Source organism: Seriola lalandi, unplaced genomic scaffold, assembly GCF_002814215.2.
Source record: "Seriola lalandi dorsalis isolate HSWRI2012SDOR001 ecotype SW California unplaced genomic scaffold, Sedor1 jcf7180002054929, whole genome shotgun sequence".
Lineage (NCBI taxonomy): Eukaryota > Metazoa > Chordata > Actinopteri > Carangiformes > Carangidae > Seriola > Seriola lalandi.
Window position 1 is genome coordinate 1,391,489 of NW_019525481.1, and position 14,237 is coordinate 1,405,725.

The 14,237-nt window shown below is 40.6% G+C and overlaps 1 protein-coding gene across 1 annotated transcript in view; it reads right to left on the minus strand.

Annotated features, from left to right (window-relative positions):
* luzp2 (leucine zipper protein 2) overlaps positions 1-14,237 on the minus strand; it is a 135,527-nt gene that overhangs the window by 58,495 nt on the left and 62,795 nt on the right. Inside the window, exons 2-4 of the mRNA XM_023393102.2 lie at positions 9,713-9,830; positions 5,614-5,684; positions 1,586-1,667 (exon numbers count right to left, since the gene is read on the minus strand). Coding sequence (XP_023248870.1) covers positions 1,586-1,667; positions 5,614-5,684; positions 9,713-9,830 — 271 coding nt within the window. The remainder of the gene's footprint in view (positions 1-1,585; positions 1,668-5,613; positions 5,685-9,712; positions 9,831-14,237) is intronic.

Here is a 14,237-nt window from a genome sequence, read left to right on the forward strand (position 1 = left end):
GGGGGGGGGGTTGTAATCACAAGTCACAACAGATATTTAATCATATCTGAATATTAGTGGCAGTAAAAGTCTAATGCTGATGTCTGAACCGAAACCTATATTTACGTTACTTAAATGTTTATTGAACGGCCTTTGTGTCTGACACACGAGTTTAATTTAGGCTTGTCCTGAAGTTCCTCACAGAATTAGCCTTTAATTAACGGCAGCTGCTGATATGAAGCGCTGCAGGTGCCCTTTGACATTTTAACCAGCGAAAGCGATGCTTGGCGCTCCACACTGCTTTTGTTTTTCCAAACCTCACTGTCCAAAACCCACTAGCATTTCACACTGATGCATGCTAGTTTTCACTAGCTTATGAGAACAGTAATGAAAGATCAGTTTTACACTCCACGTGTCGATAAAATAAATAAGACAGTCACACACTTTGTTTCTTAAACGTACAGGTGCTTCGCCGTCTGATACGTGTGGTTATGTAATCCACTTGTCTCAGTGACCGTGATACTGATGCTGCTTATCATGTTTCTTATCGAGCGGATCAGAGGTTAAAGTACTTCTAATTAATTCAGCATTTTTTTTTTGTCATAATTACTGGAGTGGGCAAAGGTGAAATTCTCCGTTGACACTGAGCCTCTTCCCATAACACTGTCAATGTGCTGTGACCATGAGAAGTGTCGATTAAGCAGATTCAGTAGTAATTTAATTTGATTCATCTGTATAGAGACGCACAGCTTTTAACTCAGCGTCATATATTCCATATTGAGTTGAATTTACTCATTTAAACGTATAATGTTTTTCTTGAACAAGTCGCACACGTTCTGTGACGTTATCTCTGAATACCTCGTTACAGTTACAGTATGAGCAGAATATCATCTGCATATATAATGACTTAAGATTTGTGTGTAAAACAAAAGATTTAGTTTTATAAATTGATACGTATGAAATAACTGGAGCTGCATTTTAAAACTTAAACAAATCAACAACTATTTCAATAACTAAAAACCATCTCAATAATTCATTATGTCATTGAGTAAAAAAGTCAAACACTCATTTTGTTTCAGCTCCTTTTTTATTATTTTTTTATATCATATAATGATACATTTTATATCTTTGGGTTTTGGACTGTGAGTGAAAAAGAATAAGGAATTTCAGTTAATCACCTCTGAGTCTGGGAAATACTGATGGGCATTTTTGCACTATTTTCTGAGGTTATAGAGACCAAGTGATTAATTGAATTGAATTGGCCAGAAGGTGTTTCAGAGATACTGTGTGGAATTAAATTCGAAGCAAAGGGAGAAAGAGGGAAAGTGTAGATGGAGAGATTGATGGATAGATAAGTACATGTTCGTAGGTTAATAAACCTTTGTCGGATCTTATTAATTTTTGTGTAGGGGTGGGGGTGGGTGAGTTGGGAGGCAACAAAGCTCTCCTTCTTTATTTTCTGAGAGTTTCAATCAAGCAATGAGGTAAGGAGGCGAGAGCGCTGGCTGCTGCGTAATGAGCGTGGCCCACCGAGGAGCCTGTGTGACAGGTGACGCGGCGGGTTAGATGAGACCGGATGCTGATGGTCAGGTCAGCTCTGTCTTACCGTGGCCTGCTGCTTCTCCGCTCTCTCATTTGCCTCATCCAGCTGCTTCTGCAAGGCCGCCTGGAGGGACTTCATCTCCTCTCTGTCAAACAAGAGGGAAGTGAAAAACACTGTTAGCACGTCGTCCTCACACCCTCACACCCGCCTTGTCACAGAATGGCTTTCTTAAATACACCGCACGGTCAACAGCCATCTTGCACAGAGCCCGATTTGTGTAAAGCAGTTTTCAGTCTATTGTCTTGGGTTAGCCTCTGCTGAGAAAAGAGAAGAAAACAGCAGTTTATATGTGTTGTCGTCTGTTACACGGGATTAAATCATGTTGCCATCTCTGAGCAGTTAGATAAATATTGTCCGTGTGCACAAAGAAAGCTGTATGAATATATTTACATGAGTATAAACCCTATCCCGAAAGTATATGTGGTTTCAAGTTTCACAAACTCAAGAATAAAGAAGCAGAAATTTTATTTCCAACAATCATTTTAACATCAGAGTTCCACTTTGGGAAGCTGCAGTAATGAAGGTGCAACAGTGCGAACATTAACATTTTATTAATTATGCAATTGGGGGGTGACTGAGGATGTATTTGTTCAACATTTATTGCTAAACTGATTTCCAAACGTGCTGTGAATTGCTTTTTGTTGCACTGTTCAAGCCTTGTTTAATCTTTCTCTCATTTAAATTAGCTGATTTCTCACATTGTTTGACTGTTGCTTCAAAATATTTTTGCTTTCTGCATTTATTTTTCTTTAAGTTCAAAAACAATTTATGAACAATTCATCTTCATTTATATCTTTTATGTTTCCCTGTTTGAATCTTAAAGCTCGGCTGCAGCTGGTTTTTCTTTAGATGTATGCGCCGGTTATCCCTCAGATAATATACAGTTTAACAGACACACCAGCACAAGTATAATAATTGAAAATGGCCACTTGATTCCAGGTCAATAAGCAGATGTATAAAAAATACACAGTGTAGCTCTGATGATGTAGTTTTATGTAGTAGCCTACGAGCAAGTGGAACACTCCACGCTGATTTTATGCATGCTGTATGAAGACTAGTGCTGCATTCATTACGTGTTTAACATAAATGTTAATACATTAAGATGCAACGGGTATTTCAGTGGCGTTTGATGCTCCTGTGAACAGATAACATCAGTGCGCTCTGAATTATGAATCAAGTGGGCAAGTGATGTAGGTCAGTGGTTTCGAAAAACACTTGTAGGAATCGCATCACACGGCAGCCCGTCTAAATTAGAGATAACAGCCTATTTACTGTTTACGAACAAGGCGGCAAGTTTAAAAGTACGGACGTCAAGACAGCAGCGCTCAGTGTTTGTGTGGAGAGGATCTCACTGCTCGACAGCCATATACTCTTAGATTTTAAATGCCAGCGGTCTTGTCTCTTGGCACACTTTCAGCCTAGCAAACTTTTTTTTTTGTTCGCAGCGACCAGCCAGCCACCACTGTTTTGGCATTTCATTTATATTCCTATCTCCTGCATGCAAGACTTGGAAACATTCTGCACACAAACAAGATCAAAACTGCTCAAACTGACAGAAAACAGCACGGTAAAAATGTGTGATTGCCACACTCTGAAGGCACAGGGCAGCGACCCCTGCGACAAGTGAGCACAAAGAGGGTTGACAGGTTAAATCGCAGCTGAATTAATTGGTGCCATTTTAAAACTTTAAAACGTTACACTGTTTTTCTGTCTGTATCTTCTTTCCGTTGCAAAAACATTTTCTGTTGCGTTACAGTTTTGTAGCAAAAATTATTTTCAGAAAGCAATCAAATCGCTGTTAAGAGTTGTCAAAAATAAATGACTTGCAATGAATCATCTGTCTGCATCCGCCATGATGGAGTCAGCTAGTAATCACACTTGGCAGACATGGAACTCCAAAGGTGGATTAATAACACTTTGAAAAAATAAAAACTCACAAATGGCTCACAAATGCTTGGTAGGCAACATCGAGCCGAGCCGCTGCTTTATGGTTTTTAGCTTGATGACATGTGAGAGCTGCCACGGACTGGAGATAGGCTATTGATTGGCTATCAAGATACTGCACACAGGAGGCTGGACTTCAATCAGCCTGACATTTCAGAGAGCAGTGAGGCCACAAATGACTGCTAATCATTAACAGTCTCATTACACACAACATTAATCAGACAATCCTAACAGGTAAGGCACTGTAGGTAAACACTTCTCCAGCTTGCCTGCACAAAAAGATAAAGCGCTAACTCACAAATGCTTGATCTGCTTTTTCTCAGGTACGTTATTTTTCAAATGTACGAGAAGGATTTAAAACTGGATTATGCATTATCCGCCTGCCCCTGTGTATACTGCCATGTATAAACAAAGTGGACCACACTTAAGCATAACCAGCATCAATAACAGTAAATGAGCCATTATTTAAAGTCCTGAAAGTTTAGTCAATCAGCTTCTTGCTATAAGCGATGTGATCCAACACTATCACACTATTTTCTGTCAAAGGAAGAACAGTTTGGTTCATTTCATGTGAGAGTTTCCTTCCTCTTTTTTCCTCTGGGCTCTTCTCAGCAGTGTGAAGTGGGCGGGGCACAGTTGTTAGTTGTGTTGCCAGGCCACTGTCAATTAAATACTATAGCGATGTCAATTGGGAGGAGCCAGTTATTCCACATTCTGTAATTTAAAGCTCCTCCAGTCTAAAGGTCTGTGTCCATGTGTAGTGTGATTATAGATCAGCTCTAGCTTCTATATTAATACTGTGAAAGTATCAAAGCCTCAGTCCACAGAGAAATGCACACAGCCTGTATTCAGAAACTGAGCCTTAAAACCAGCCGTCAGGACTTCTGGAACTTTGTGATGTCACAACAAAGCAGTCACCAAGCCCCGCCCACCTGGACCCACCATCCAAACCTTGCAGGATTTGGTTTCTCTGAGTGTTTTTACCTGAAATCTGCTATATTTTTATTGGATCACTCAGAAAACAGTCAGCCAATCAGAAGAGAAGCTCAGAGCCTCCTCTCTTCTGATTGGCTCACCGACCTGTTGTTACTAGAGCTCCAGTTAGAGGCCTGAGAGAGGAGATGTGAAACTACACTGAGATGGTTTAATATATCTTCAAATAAAACACTGGAGAAGTGTAAAATATGGACCTTTAAGGTGATACTTCACACAGACGTGGGATTCTACGGGACAAGTTTTAAATATTTCATTTTAATTTAATTCCTAATTTCTGTCCTTCAGTTTGACGGACAGCTTAAAACACTACAACACCCATGAGTTTCAGCTACTGTTGCCATGGAGAAGAGGCCACTCACAAGCGCAAATCAGATTGGCAGTACATTTTCTGAACACTTTTTTGTTCTAATTACACAGCGACCATAGTTACTGAATCCATCCAAAACTAACCCAGAATCTAAACGTTAATTGATTCAAGCTGCAAATTGTATTTGTAGTCTCCTCAACATGGCAATCGTTAGCTTCCACCAGCCGTCAGCGGAGAAGATAACAGTGTTTTAAAATCAGTGACTGGATGTTTCTTTATAAAATACACCCTGGAAGTCAACCCTGGAGTTATTTTATGTTTCCAGGCGTTTCCTAGAAGCAGATATTTTTCTATCTATAATCTTTCGCGCTGCTGATTCGCCCGGGAGAGTTTCACGGCCACCAGAGCCTCAGTCGAGCTCCGTCTCGGAGTCATGTGACATCGTCTATGGGACAAGTGAACGGGACTTTGACTTTCAGATTCCCGGGTTCTCTGAAATCGCTCCGCTCACAACTCTATTAGAGAGATAAACTTAAGATTTGAGGCAACGTTTTCACAGGTTTTAATATATATTAAATATAATTCAGAGTTTACATGACATTTAATTGATGGTGAAGGTGATGAGTATGATAAATCGCATGCCTTAGATTTGATTGATTGATCCGCCATTACTGATAGTCAGGTTAAATTCCCAGCCTACATTTAAATGACCTTGGTGAGTGGCGTCAGTGCTGTTGTTATGTTGTTAACTCGTGTCTCAGTCACTGATGCTGCCTCACTTTACCTCTGTTTGTGGCTGAGCTCCAGGATCCTCTGCACGTCCTTCTTGGCCACTGAGTCATCGCTTTTCAGTGTCTGAAAGAGAGAACAGAAGACACTATTTTTCCAGCACATACAGTACACCGCTGCGCAGACTACCTACATGACAAACTCCAAAAAAGAGAATTATTTCAAAGCAACCCACAAAGCAGCCATACTGTACACAGTTCCCTTGAAGTGCATTTCAAAATGTTCCCAGGTACATCGTTGAAGGTTGCAAGTTCTTTCAAGCAACAGTCTGACAATTCAGTGTTAACTATGAGTCACGGGTGAATACTGTAATGGAATATGAAGAGCACCGCAATTGTAAACTAACTGAAGTGCGTTTTATAACAAAAATAAAACAGCAGATGTAAAATGCTGTCGATGCCCAAAAAACTCATACATACAGCCCATAACAATCCGGTGGTGAATTCCTTCTTAAAAACCCTAACGAAGACAGAGGCAGACGCACAGATTGGGTTCCACCGGCGCCTAAGCACCCGCCTGATGGGTAATTATGGATTAGTCAGGTCCTCCAAGATATATATATATTTTTTTATTTGTTATGAACTGAACAGAAATTCCCACACAGAAAATATGGACTAAGAGGGAGAGATAGCTTTTTCTTCAAACTGTGCTTGAAGGTGATATCTGTGGCAATTAGCAGCACATTTCCATAAAGATACAGGAGATGTTTCTCCTCCTCCGCAGCTCCTGATTTCACTTCATGCACATTTACGTTGAAGGGGAGGAAGAAGGGGACAATAGAGGATGCACATTAACTTCAGATAAAATAATGTTGGCTCAGAACTGTTCGTATTAGTAAAAGGACTTAAGCTCCTGCATCGTCTCCTTGGTGATATCCCTTCGAATTCAGTGATTTGCATCATCTGACATGGAGCCAGGAGTGAGACGGCCACTTTTCTTTTCCTCCCTCCATCATTGTCCACAAAAAAAAAAAGAAAAAGAAAAGATGACTATGGCGCAGGCCACAAAGCTTTACAAGTCTTTTTTGTCCTCTGAAAACAGTTTACAGGTTGGACACACTTCCAGTTTAATGCTTGGATGCCCCCCCCCCCCCTCGTGATCTCCTTCACTTATTAAATACATGTAGTACTTAGCACTTATGCCAAGGTCTCCTGCTGCACCGAGGCTTTAGTGACGTCGCTGTCGCTTCAGATAAAAGCATCTGGCAAATGACTAAATGTAAATGTAATGCAAATGTAGGATGACAGAGAGGTGTGGCTTACAATCTATCACGCTAATCAACACACATTATTTTTATTTTTGTCCCACTTTTTGTTTGCTTTGTGATTAAATGGACCGTTCAAGGAAGTTAAACACATGAAAGATATAATATATTATCATAGATCTAAAAACAAGGAGGAAGTGAAGTCTCGAGTACAGCTGTGAGATACTAAAATCTTTTTTGTGTGACTTTATTCTCCACTACCTCGATTACTTTGAGTCATAAAGCAAATCATTTAATTTCACACCAAACCTGCCCCGGTGTTACGGGTTGTAAAATACAGTGTAAAGCTTTCTGTAGTTATAAATCTGCAGTTATAAAGTGAATATGGGACTAATATGTCAGTGCGCTATTATTGTACTACTGCTTTCATTTTGAAAAAATAATCCCCTTCAGTTATATGACATTGAATTTAAACCACAATACAGATACTTTTAAGTTATGGGCAAATGTCTTGTGGTTGTTTTTTTCCGAGTAAAATCCAAATATTTCTCGGTGCTCAGAGTTAGGTGCAGAGCAACGCACCTCCTGTTCTTGTACTAGCTGCTTTGCAAGATCTCACCTGGGAGCCACTGCCAAGAATAAATTCCCCTCCACACCAAGTTTAATTATTAGGGTTGCTGACCCGCACCTAGAGGGCAACTCATTAAAACTATAAACACTTGCTCTGTCAAATCTTTCCATAAATAGTAAATGCTTCTCCCCCGTTGATGTGATTCCCTTTTAAAAGTTGATGATTTTTATGTAGATGATGTTTTCCCCCCTGAAGAATAGATTTGTTCTGCAGCACACAACTCCAAATCTAACCCAACCTCTGCCCTGCCCAGCGTGCTGGCACACGGCCCAGGGCCAAGACAGATGCCAACCTAGCGAGCCTGCAGTGAGCAGACACCAAAGCCTGCCCTGGGGAAGACTGCAGCCAGACTACATGAGCTTTTTCCACAAACACACACAAATGCAGAAAAAATGGTGCATATCATTTGCTTGATTATTGATTTTCTGACAATCCCATTGGTCCGCAAAAAAAGGAAAAACGAAACACCGACACCCTGCGAAGAGGAAAACAATCGCTCGCACTGCAGCTCGGGGGAGTGTTGCACAGAAACGCCGGGGCATCTGGCGCCACAAGGTCTAAATGTCCAAGAGGGACAAGTGAGCAAGACCAGTGTCGCGCACGTTAATGTGACTGAAAAATAGCAAATGATTAAAATATCTGAATGTATAATTGAGTTTCTGTTCATTTCTTGTCATTGCCAAGATCCGTAATGAAGTTGATCTGATCTGACTGGTGGGAAGTGAAGTGAAGTATCTGGCAACGAGATAATTGTCTTTTGTGAAATGCTCACAGAATTATAATATCTACAGTATAACATGGTACATTACTTGACAGAATGTCCATGACCAGTAGCTGGCAGAACCAACAGATCCCTCCCTTTGCGGCGGGGATAATAACCCTCATTATCGTCCACCTGAAGTTGTCTTATAAACCCATTTATGAGATACCGGCCTCACTGTAGGAGTTGGGGGTTTATATTTTTGCATTTTTGTTTTCAGGCTAAATTTAATGAGGGCAAAATTTTTCCTAACTCTTCAAAACACATGCATGTAAAGTAGGGTTTGGGTGAAAATAAACGAGCCTTTAAATGACAACACGTTGCATATAAAAAGAGAAAAACAACAAAAAAACAACAACAAAAAAATCTGATGCCTGCATCTCATGAGAGCCACAGGTTTGTTTATATTCTGATTTTATATTTCTTTCACAATAAAGTGTTGCCATTAATTAACAAGGGATACAATTAAAGAAAACAATAGCTACAGCATGGGTTTCATTTTTGCAGCTCAGGCCATCAGTTATGATAACATTGTTTTCTCCAAGGCAACAGTTAAAAAGCTAAAAAAATAAAAACAAAAATAAAAATCGGACCCGACGGGGCGGGAAGCAGCAGTGGTCAAACCGTCTTACTGGTTGTAAACAAGCTGACAGTGTTGCTTTGGATCCATAATGGTGCCATTTCCCTCCATTGCACTGGTAAACTGGGAACGCACGCAGCTACGCATCCCAGAAACAAAAAGCAGGTCAGTAACGTGTGATGGATGTTTTACAACGGGCGGTGCAGGTTGGATTTTGCTTCTTTGTTTTTTCACCCAAATAAAAATAAACAACCCGGAGGTTAAACTTTCCCCTTTTGGACCTATTTCCAGTGATGCTGTCATGTTCCCTCCCCTCATTAATTACCTTTGGTGAGTACAATATCAGAACCGATGGAACCAATGGCTGAAAAAAAAAACACACACAGGAGTTAAAACCTGAGTTGTAATGAAGCATAGTTTTTCTGAGTGACTGCAGCCAGTCTCAAAGTGTGGCTCTTCCTGCCAGTGACTTGAACGCCCAGCTGTGATGTCAGGTCTTGACAGAAAACACTTTTTACCTTTCAAGCCAGTGCAGCACTGATTTTCCTCTTTGTACCCGCCGTCCTCATTTCACTACTCACAGATTTCACTCACTTGCTTATTAATTGATCTGCAGTTCCAACTGTGTGTCGCTGCATTTCCAGTAAAACACATCACACGTGTGACACATGGGTGTTTGGGTTTCACTCAATTGAAAAAAGAAAAAAAACATTCGCACATTAACATTTAACAACAGCGAGTCGCCGCAGAGAAGACTGACTGAAAAATGAAGCGATAAAGAGTCGTGGCTCTCCCGTTCATCGAACAGCTGGAAGAGAGGTTGGGAAATGACTTCCGGCCCAGAACTCACGGACCAGCTAAGCCCTCTAACATCGCTGTATCTTTCAAAGAGAAACAGTAAAAAAAAAAAAAATCCAACCTGAAGGTTGCCTTTTATGCTGTCCAGCTCCTTTGATGTCTTGGAGAGCTGGTGCAAGATGCTGCTTCGTTCACTGAAGACTTCCTTTAGCTTCTTTTCCAGCCCATCGTAGCTTTGTCTGTTGAGAGAACGAGAGAGAGAGAGATTTCACTATTACACATCCGCCACTGACTGAGAGAATTCACTCTTTATTGGCACCCTTGGGAGGAAGAGGTGTTTTAAACTGGATTAAAAGCACCATCGTTAAAGCTAAAGGGTAGAGCAATAGGGGAGAAAACTAATATCTACTCAGCACAGTCTCTGGATGAATAAAAGAGAGGGGGAAAAAAAAAAAAGTCTATTCCTTTCAATCAGCCAATTTAGTGAAGGCTCGTTTTACAGAGATAGGTCTTTTGACCAGAGGTATGCCCCTGCATTTCCATTTAAATATTCATGTACTCCATCCAATTATTAAGGGAAAAAATCTTGGGGGCACATTTGTCAAATCCTGTTTTTCTCTTTGCAAAGCTGAACTGCAACTGAATGGCACTGCAGAGCGGTCGTGTCATTTATTACGGAGCTTCCAGAGAGGCAAATATTCCTTCACAGCAGCTTTGCATGAACCATAGCCATAATAAAGATTTTCTTTCTCATTGTAAATGGCGTAGTGTAACCCCAGCAGAGCGATGTACTGAAGGAAATGTGCACAGAGAGAATCTGGGTACAAAAACAAGAGTTTAAGAGAGCTGGATAACATGACACATTTGGCCTTTGGCTGCTTCTTCTTTAAAAAACTTGATCTCCTTCTTACCCCTTAAAATCGACAGGATAAGAGTTACATCCCGTATGTTTCCTTCCATTGGCTGACACAAATCTAAAAAGTGAAAAATCTATTTTTCATTGAATCTAACATCCTTGTTTACTGAGTCAAGGACAACAACAACTCCTCTGGGAGCTGTTTGAAATCACGTATATCTCAATGCGGTTAACCTGCTAACTAAAGAGCCTGGGGGCCCTAAATTTCCCATAAAGCCCATGAATCTGATTACTTTGATGACCCCTTGAGTCTTAATTGTAATAGTTCATAATAACAGTCACGACGGAGCCGATGCAGCCTTCTCCTCTGCAGATAGCAGGCAGCCGAAACGTAAAAGGAAAAGGCCAAGTGCCAAAATTTTATCTTAATTTTAGAAGTGGAATCAACTTATGAAAAGGCGCACAGTTATTTTATTTTTTCTCTGACTGGACAAGGTGTTTATCAGGAGACAAATTGAGGTGAGTGTGTAAAATGGCCCTGCCTCACTCTGTGATCCTCACTTGCCCCCATTTTACTTTGGCCATCGCTTTGCAACTTGTAGGAAAAAAAAAAACAAAAAAATGATTTAACGACAAAATTGTACAAAATAAACAACCAACGAGTGGCAGGAAGAATAAAGCAATTTCAATCTTCAAAAGGTTATATGAGAATTAATTTAAGAGTGATGTATTGAGGTTAATAATCTGCAAACACGCGCTGCAGAGGATGGCGTGAACAAGCTGTAGTAGATTTAAATTCAAGTTGCTAATAGATACACAGTACAGTAAGATGGTTTTGAGAAAAGATTTCACATCCATCCTCTACCAGGATCCATAGCTGCAACATGTGTTGAGAATAAACACTTGTAATATAGACTTATGATCCAGACAAACCTGTCTCCTAAATATAATGTTAATATGCTAATATAAACATTTAACACTGGGGTTCAGGATTCAAATCCTGCATGGTTAAACATGACCATAAAGACGTTAATCCTGCTCTAGTTGCCACAGGCGGATATTACACAGAAATGATTGCAAATGAAATATGTTGTCAGCGAAGGTTTTGTTTAAATGTTCCATATAATCATTTTGCAGCATGGCAGACATTTCGATAAAAAACAAACAAACAGTATTTTGGCAGGAAAACTGGTCGTATATACACAGAATTTTAGGAAATGGGGTTTAAGAGGTAAACCCAGTTGAAGTTTAAGATCTGGAACTAAGGATAAATAAAATACCACAACCCCAACACACACCAACACAGCTTGTTAAAACAGATCTTTATGTTTTTTTTTTTTTTTTTTTTTTACTCCACAACAAAATTCAAAAGATCAAAAGGATCCTCTCAGCTTACTTCCTTATGTAATCAGAAACTCCAAATGACAACAACAGCTTCAAGCAAAGCATACGCATTTGATATAGTTGAATAATTCCTTGCTAAACACTTGCTGATAGTCACAAATATCTCTCACTTAGCTCCCACTTCTACATGAATGTGTGCGTTTAAAGAAAAGAACGTGGTGGACCGCTCCTCACATGCTCAGTTCCAAAGGGGAGAAATCAGAAAGCACAAACGCTAAGTGCGGGCCACATTTTTTTCTGAATCCATGGCTCCGGTTCAACCCGAGCCGTCTTCCAAAAAGCCCTGCACAGCCCATGTCATAGATCCCAGCAACAGATCATACACAATAACACATAAATCACTAATAGAAAAAGCAACACCTGGGAAATAAATAAATAACATGGCATACTGAATCCCACACATGACTTGCCACCATATGGCATTGGCGGGAAATTTATTGCAGGTTCATGCACCAGGGAAAGACGGGGTGAGAGATTCCTCCCTGTCTGCCATATTATTCATTACCCAATGGAATAGGCCCTTGGGTATCTGTGGAATGAATAAGATGCATAATTTGAAGCCCACTGACACAGAAATCATCTATAGCACAAGGTTTTTTAGATAAAGTCGGGATTTCTTTTCAACCCAATCCACTACAAACTGCTCATTACAACCAAACAAATGGTAACAGCTGCATGATTGTACCATGACTCCCTTAAGAGTCCAGTGTTCTAGCAGCCTCCTCCCAAACAAAGATCCCCCTTTTTCAAGGCAGGGAAGTGTGATAATGACGACCAGAATGTCTGACAAAACGGCTCATGATCAGAAAGGGCACCACCAGGCACACGGCCGCCGTGATGAGATAATGAAATCTTTCATTTCAAGACATCTGCAGTTTGAAATCAATCCCCGGCTGTCTTCACGAAAACTCATCAAACTCCCAAGACCGAGGAGGAGGAGGAGGAGGAGGAGCAGGATGAGGAGGAGGAGGCAACGTTTATTGAATCAGATTATTGCGGACAAATATTTCCTCACCCTGGGAGTCACAGCGGGTCTCTCGAGTTATATGAGGCCGACCCTGCAGTGTGAAATAGACCCACTGAGGCTAAAGGAAATGCCACTGACCACTACAGTTAACATCCAAGCTGTGGCTCAATAAAGGAAGCCAAGGCCGTGGCGTCTCAGTTCCAGGAGCTCATGGTCCATTGTTGACGAGTGCAGGCTTATAAATCCTATCACACATCGTAGCCACAATAAGACATGAATGCAGCTTTTCTTCACAAATGTACAGCTACTCACACGTCTGCCTGTAGCCTTCTACAGAGTACGTCAACCACATCTCTGATAGTGTAAGGCTTTTATATATCAGAGAATCTACGACGTGACTCATGACAGACTGTAGGTCGGACTTTGATGAAACCGTCATGTGTGGTTTTGAGGTTTTGTACGGTGGCCCAGGTGGGACAACACAAATACAAATGTATACAAATGTACAAATATATGCGTGTTGTGGCCTTTGCATTGGTGTTGTGGATTTTGTATTTGTGTTGTGGCTTTTGTATTTGTGTTGTGGCTTTTGTATGTGTGTTGTGGCTTTTGTATTTGTGTTGTAGCTTTTGTATTTGTGTTGTAGCTTTTGTATTTGCGTTGTAGCTTTTGTATGTGTTACGGCGATTGTATGTGTGTTGTGGCTTTTGTATGTGTGTTGTAGCTTTTGTATTTGTGTTGTAGCTTTTGTATTTGCGTTGTAGCTTTTGTATGTGTTACGGCGATTGTATGTGTGTTACGGTGGTTGTATGCGTGTTGTGGCTTTTGTATGTGTGTTGTAGCTTTTGTATGCGTGTTGTAGCTTTTGTGTTTGTGTTGTAGCCTTTGTATGTGTGTTGTGGATTTTGCATTCATTTTGCGGCTTGTGCGCTCGTGTTTTGGATTTTGTATTTGTGTTAACCCGTCTGGGCCACAGTTTGCGTGCGTCACAGACAACCACCGTTTTTCATTACATTAACTAAAATACATTTCTCAAATATGCGACGGGGCCCACAATATCACAATAACAACCCTTCAGCGAATATTAACAGCATTGAAGCTGAAGGTAAGTCAGGAGAGCAGAAGGCGACACATAATAAACAGTGTGATTTTCATGAACATGCTCAAAGGGAGTATTAGTCCTCCATTCTCAGTATCCACTGCATCCAGACTCTGGAGTAATAGTAATACCTTTCCGCACACATTTATTTCAACACTCAAGGAATGATTGTCTGATGTACCCTGTTGTAAACTTGCTGTGCCGCTACACCGACACCGATTTTTTCATCTTCATTTATTTATTTATTTATTCTCCATCTCTTTTGTGTGCTGTTATACTTTTTATTTGCTGTTGGGAAAGGTATACTGGGGATTCATTCT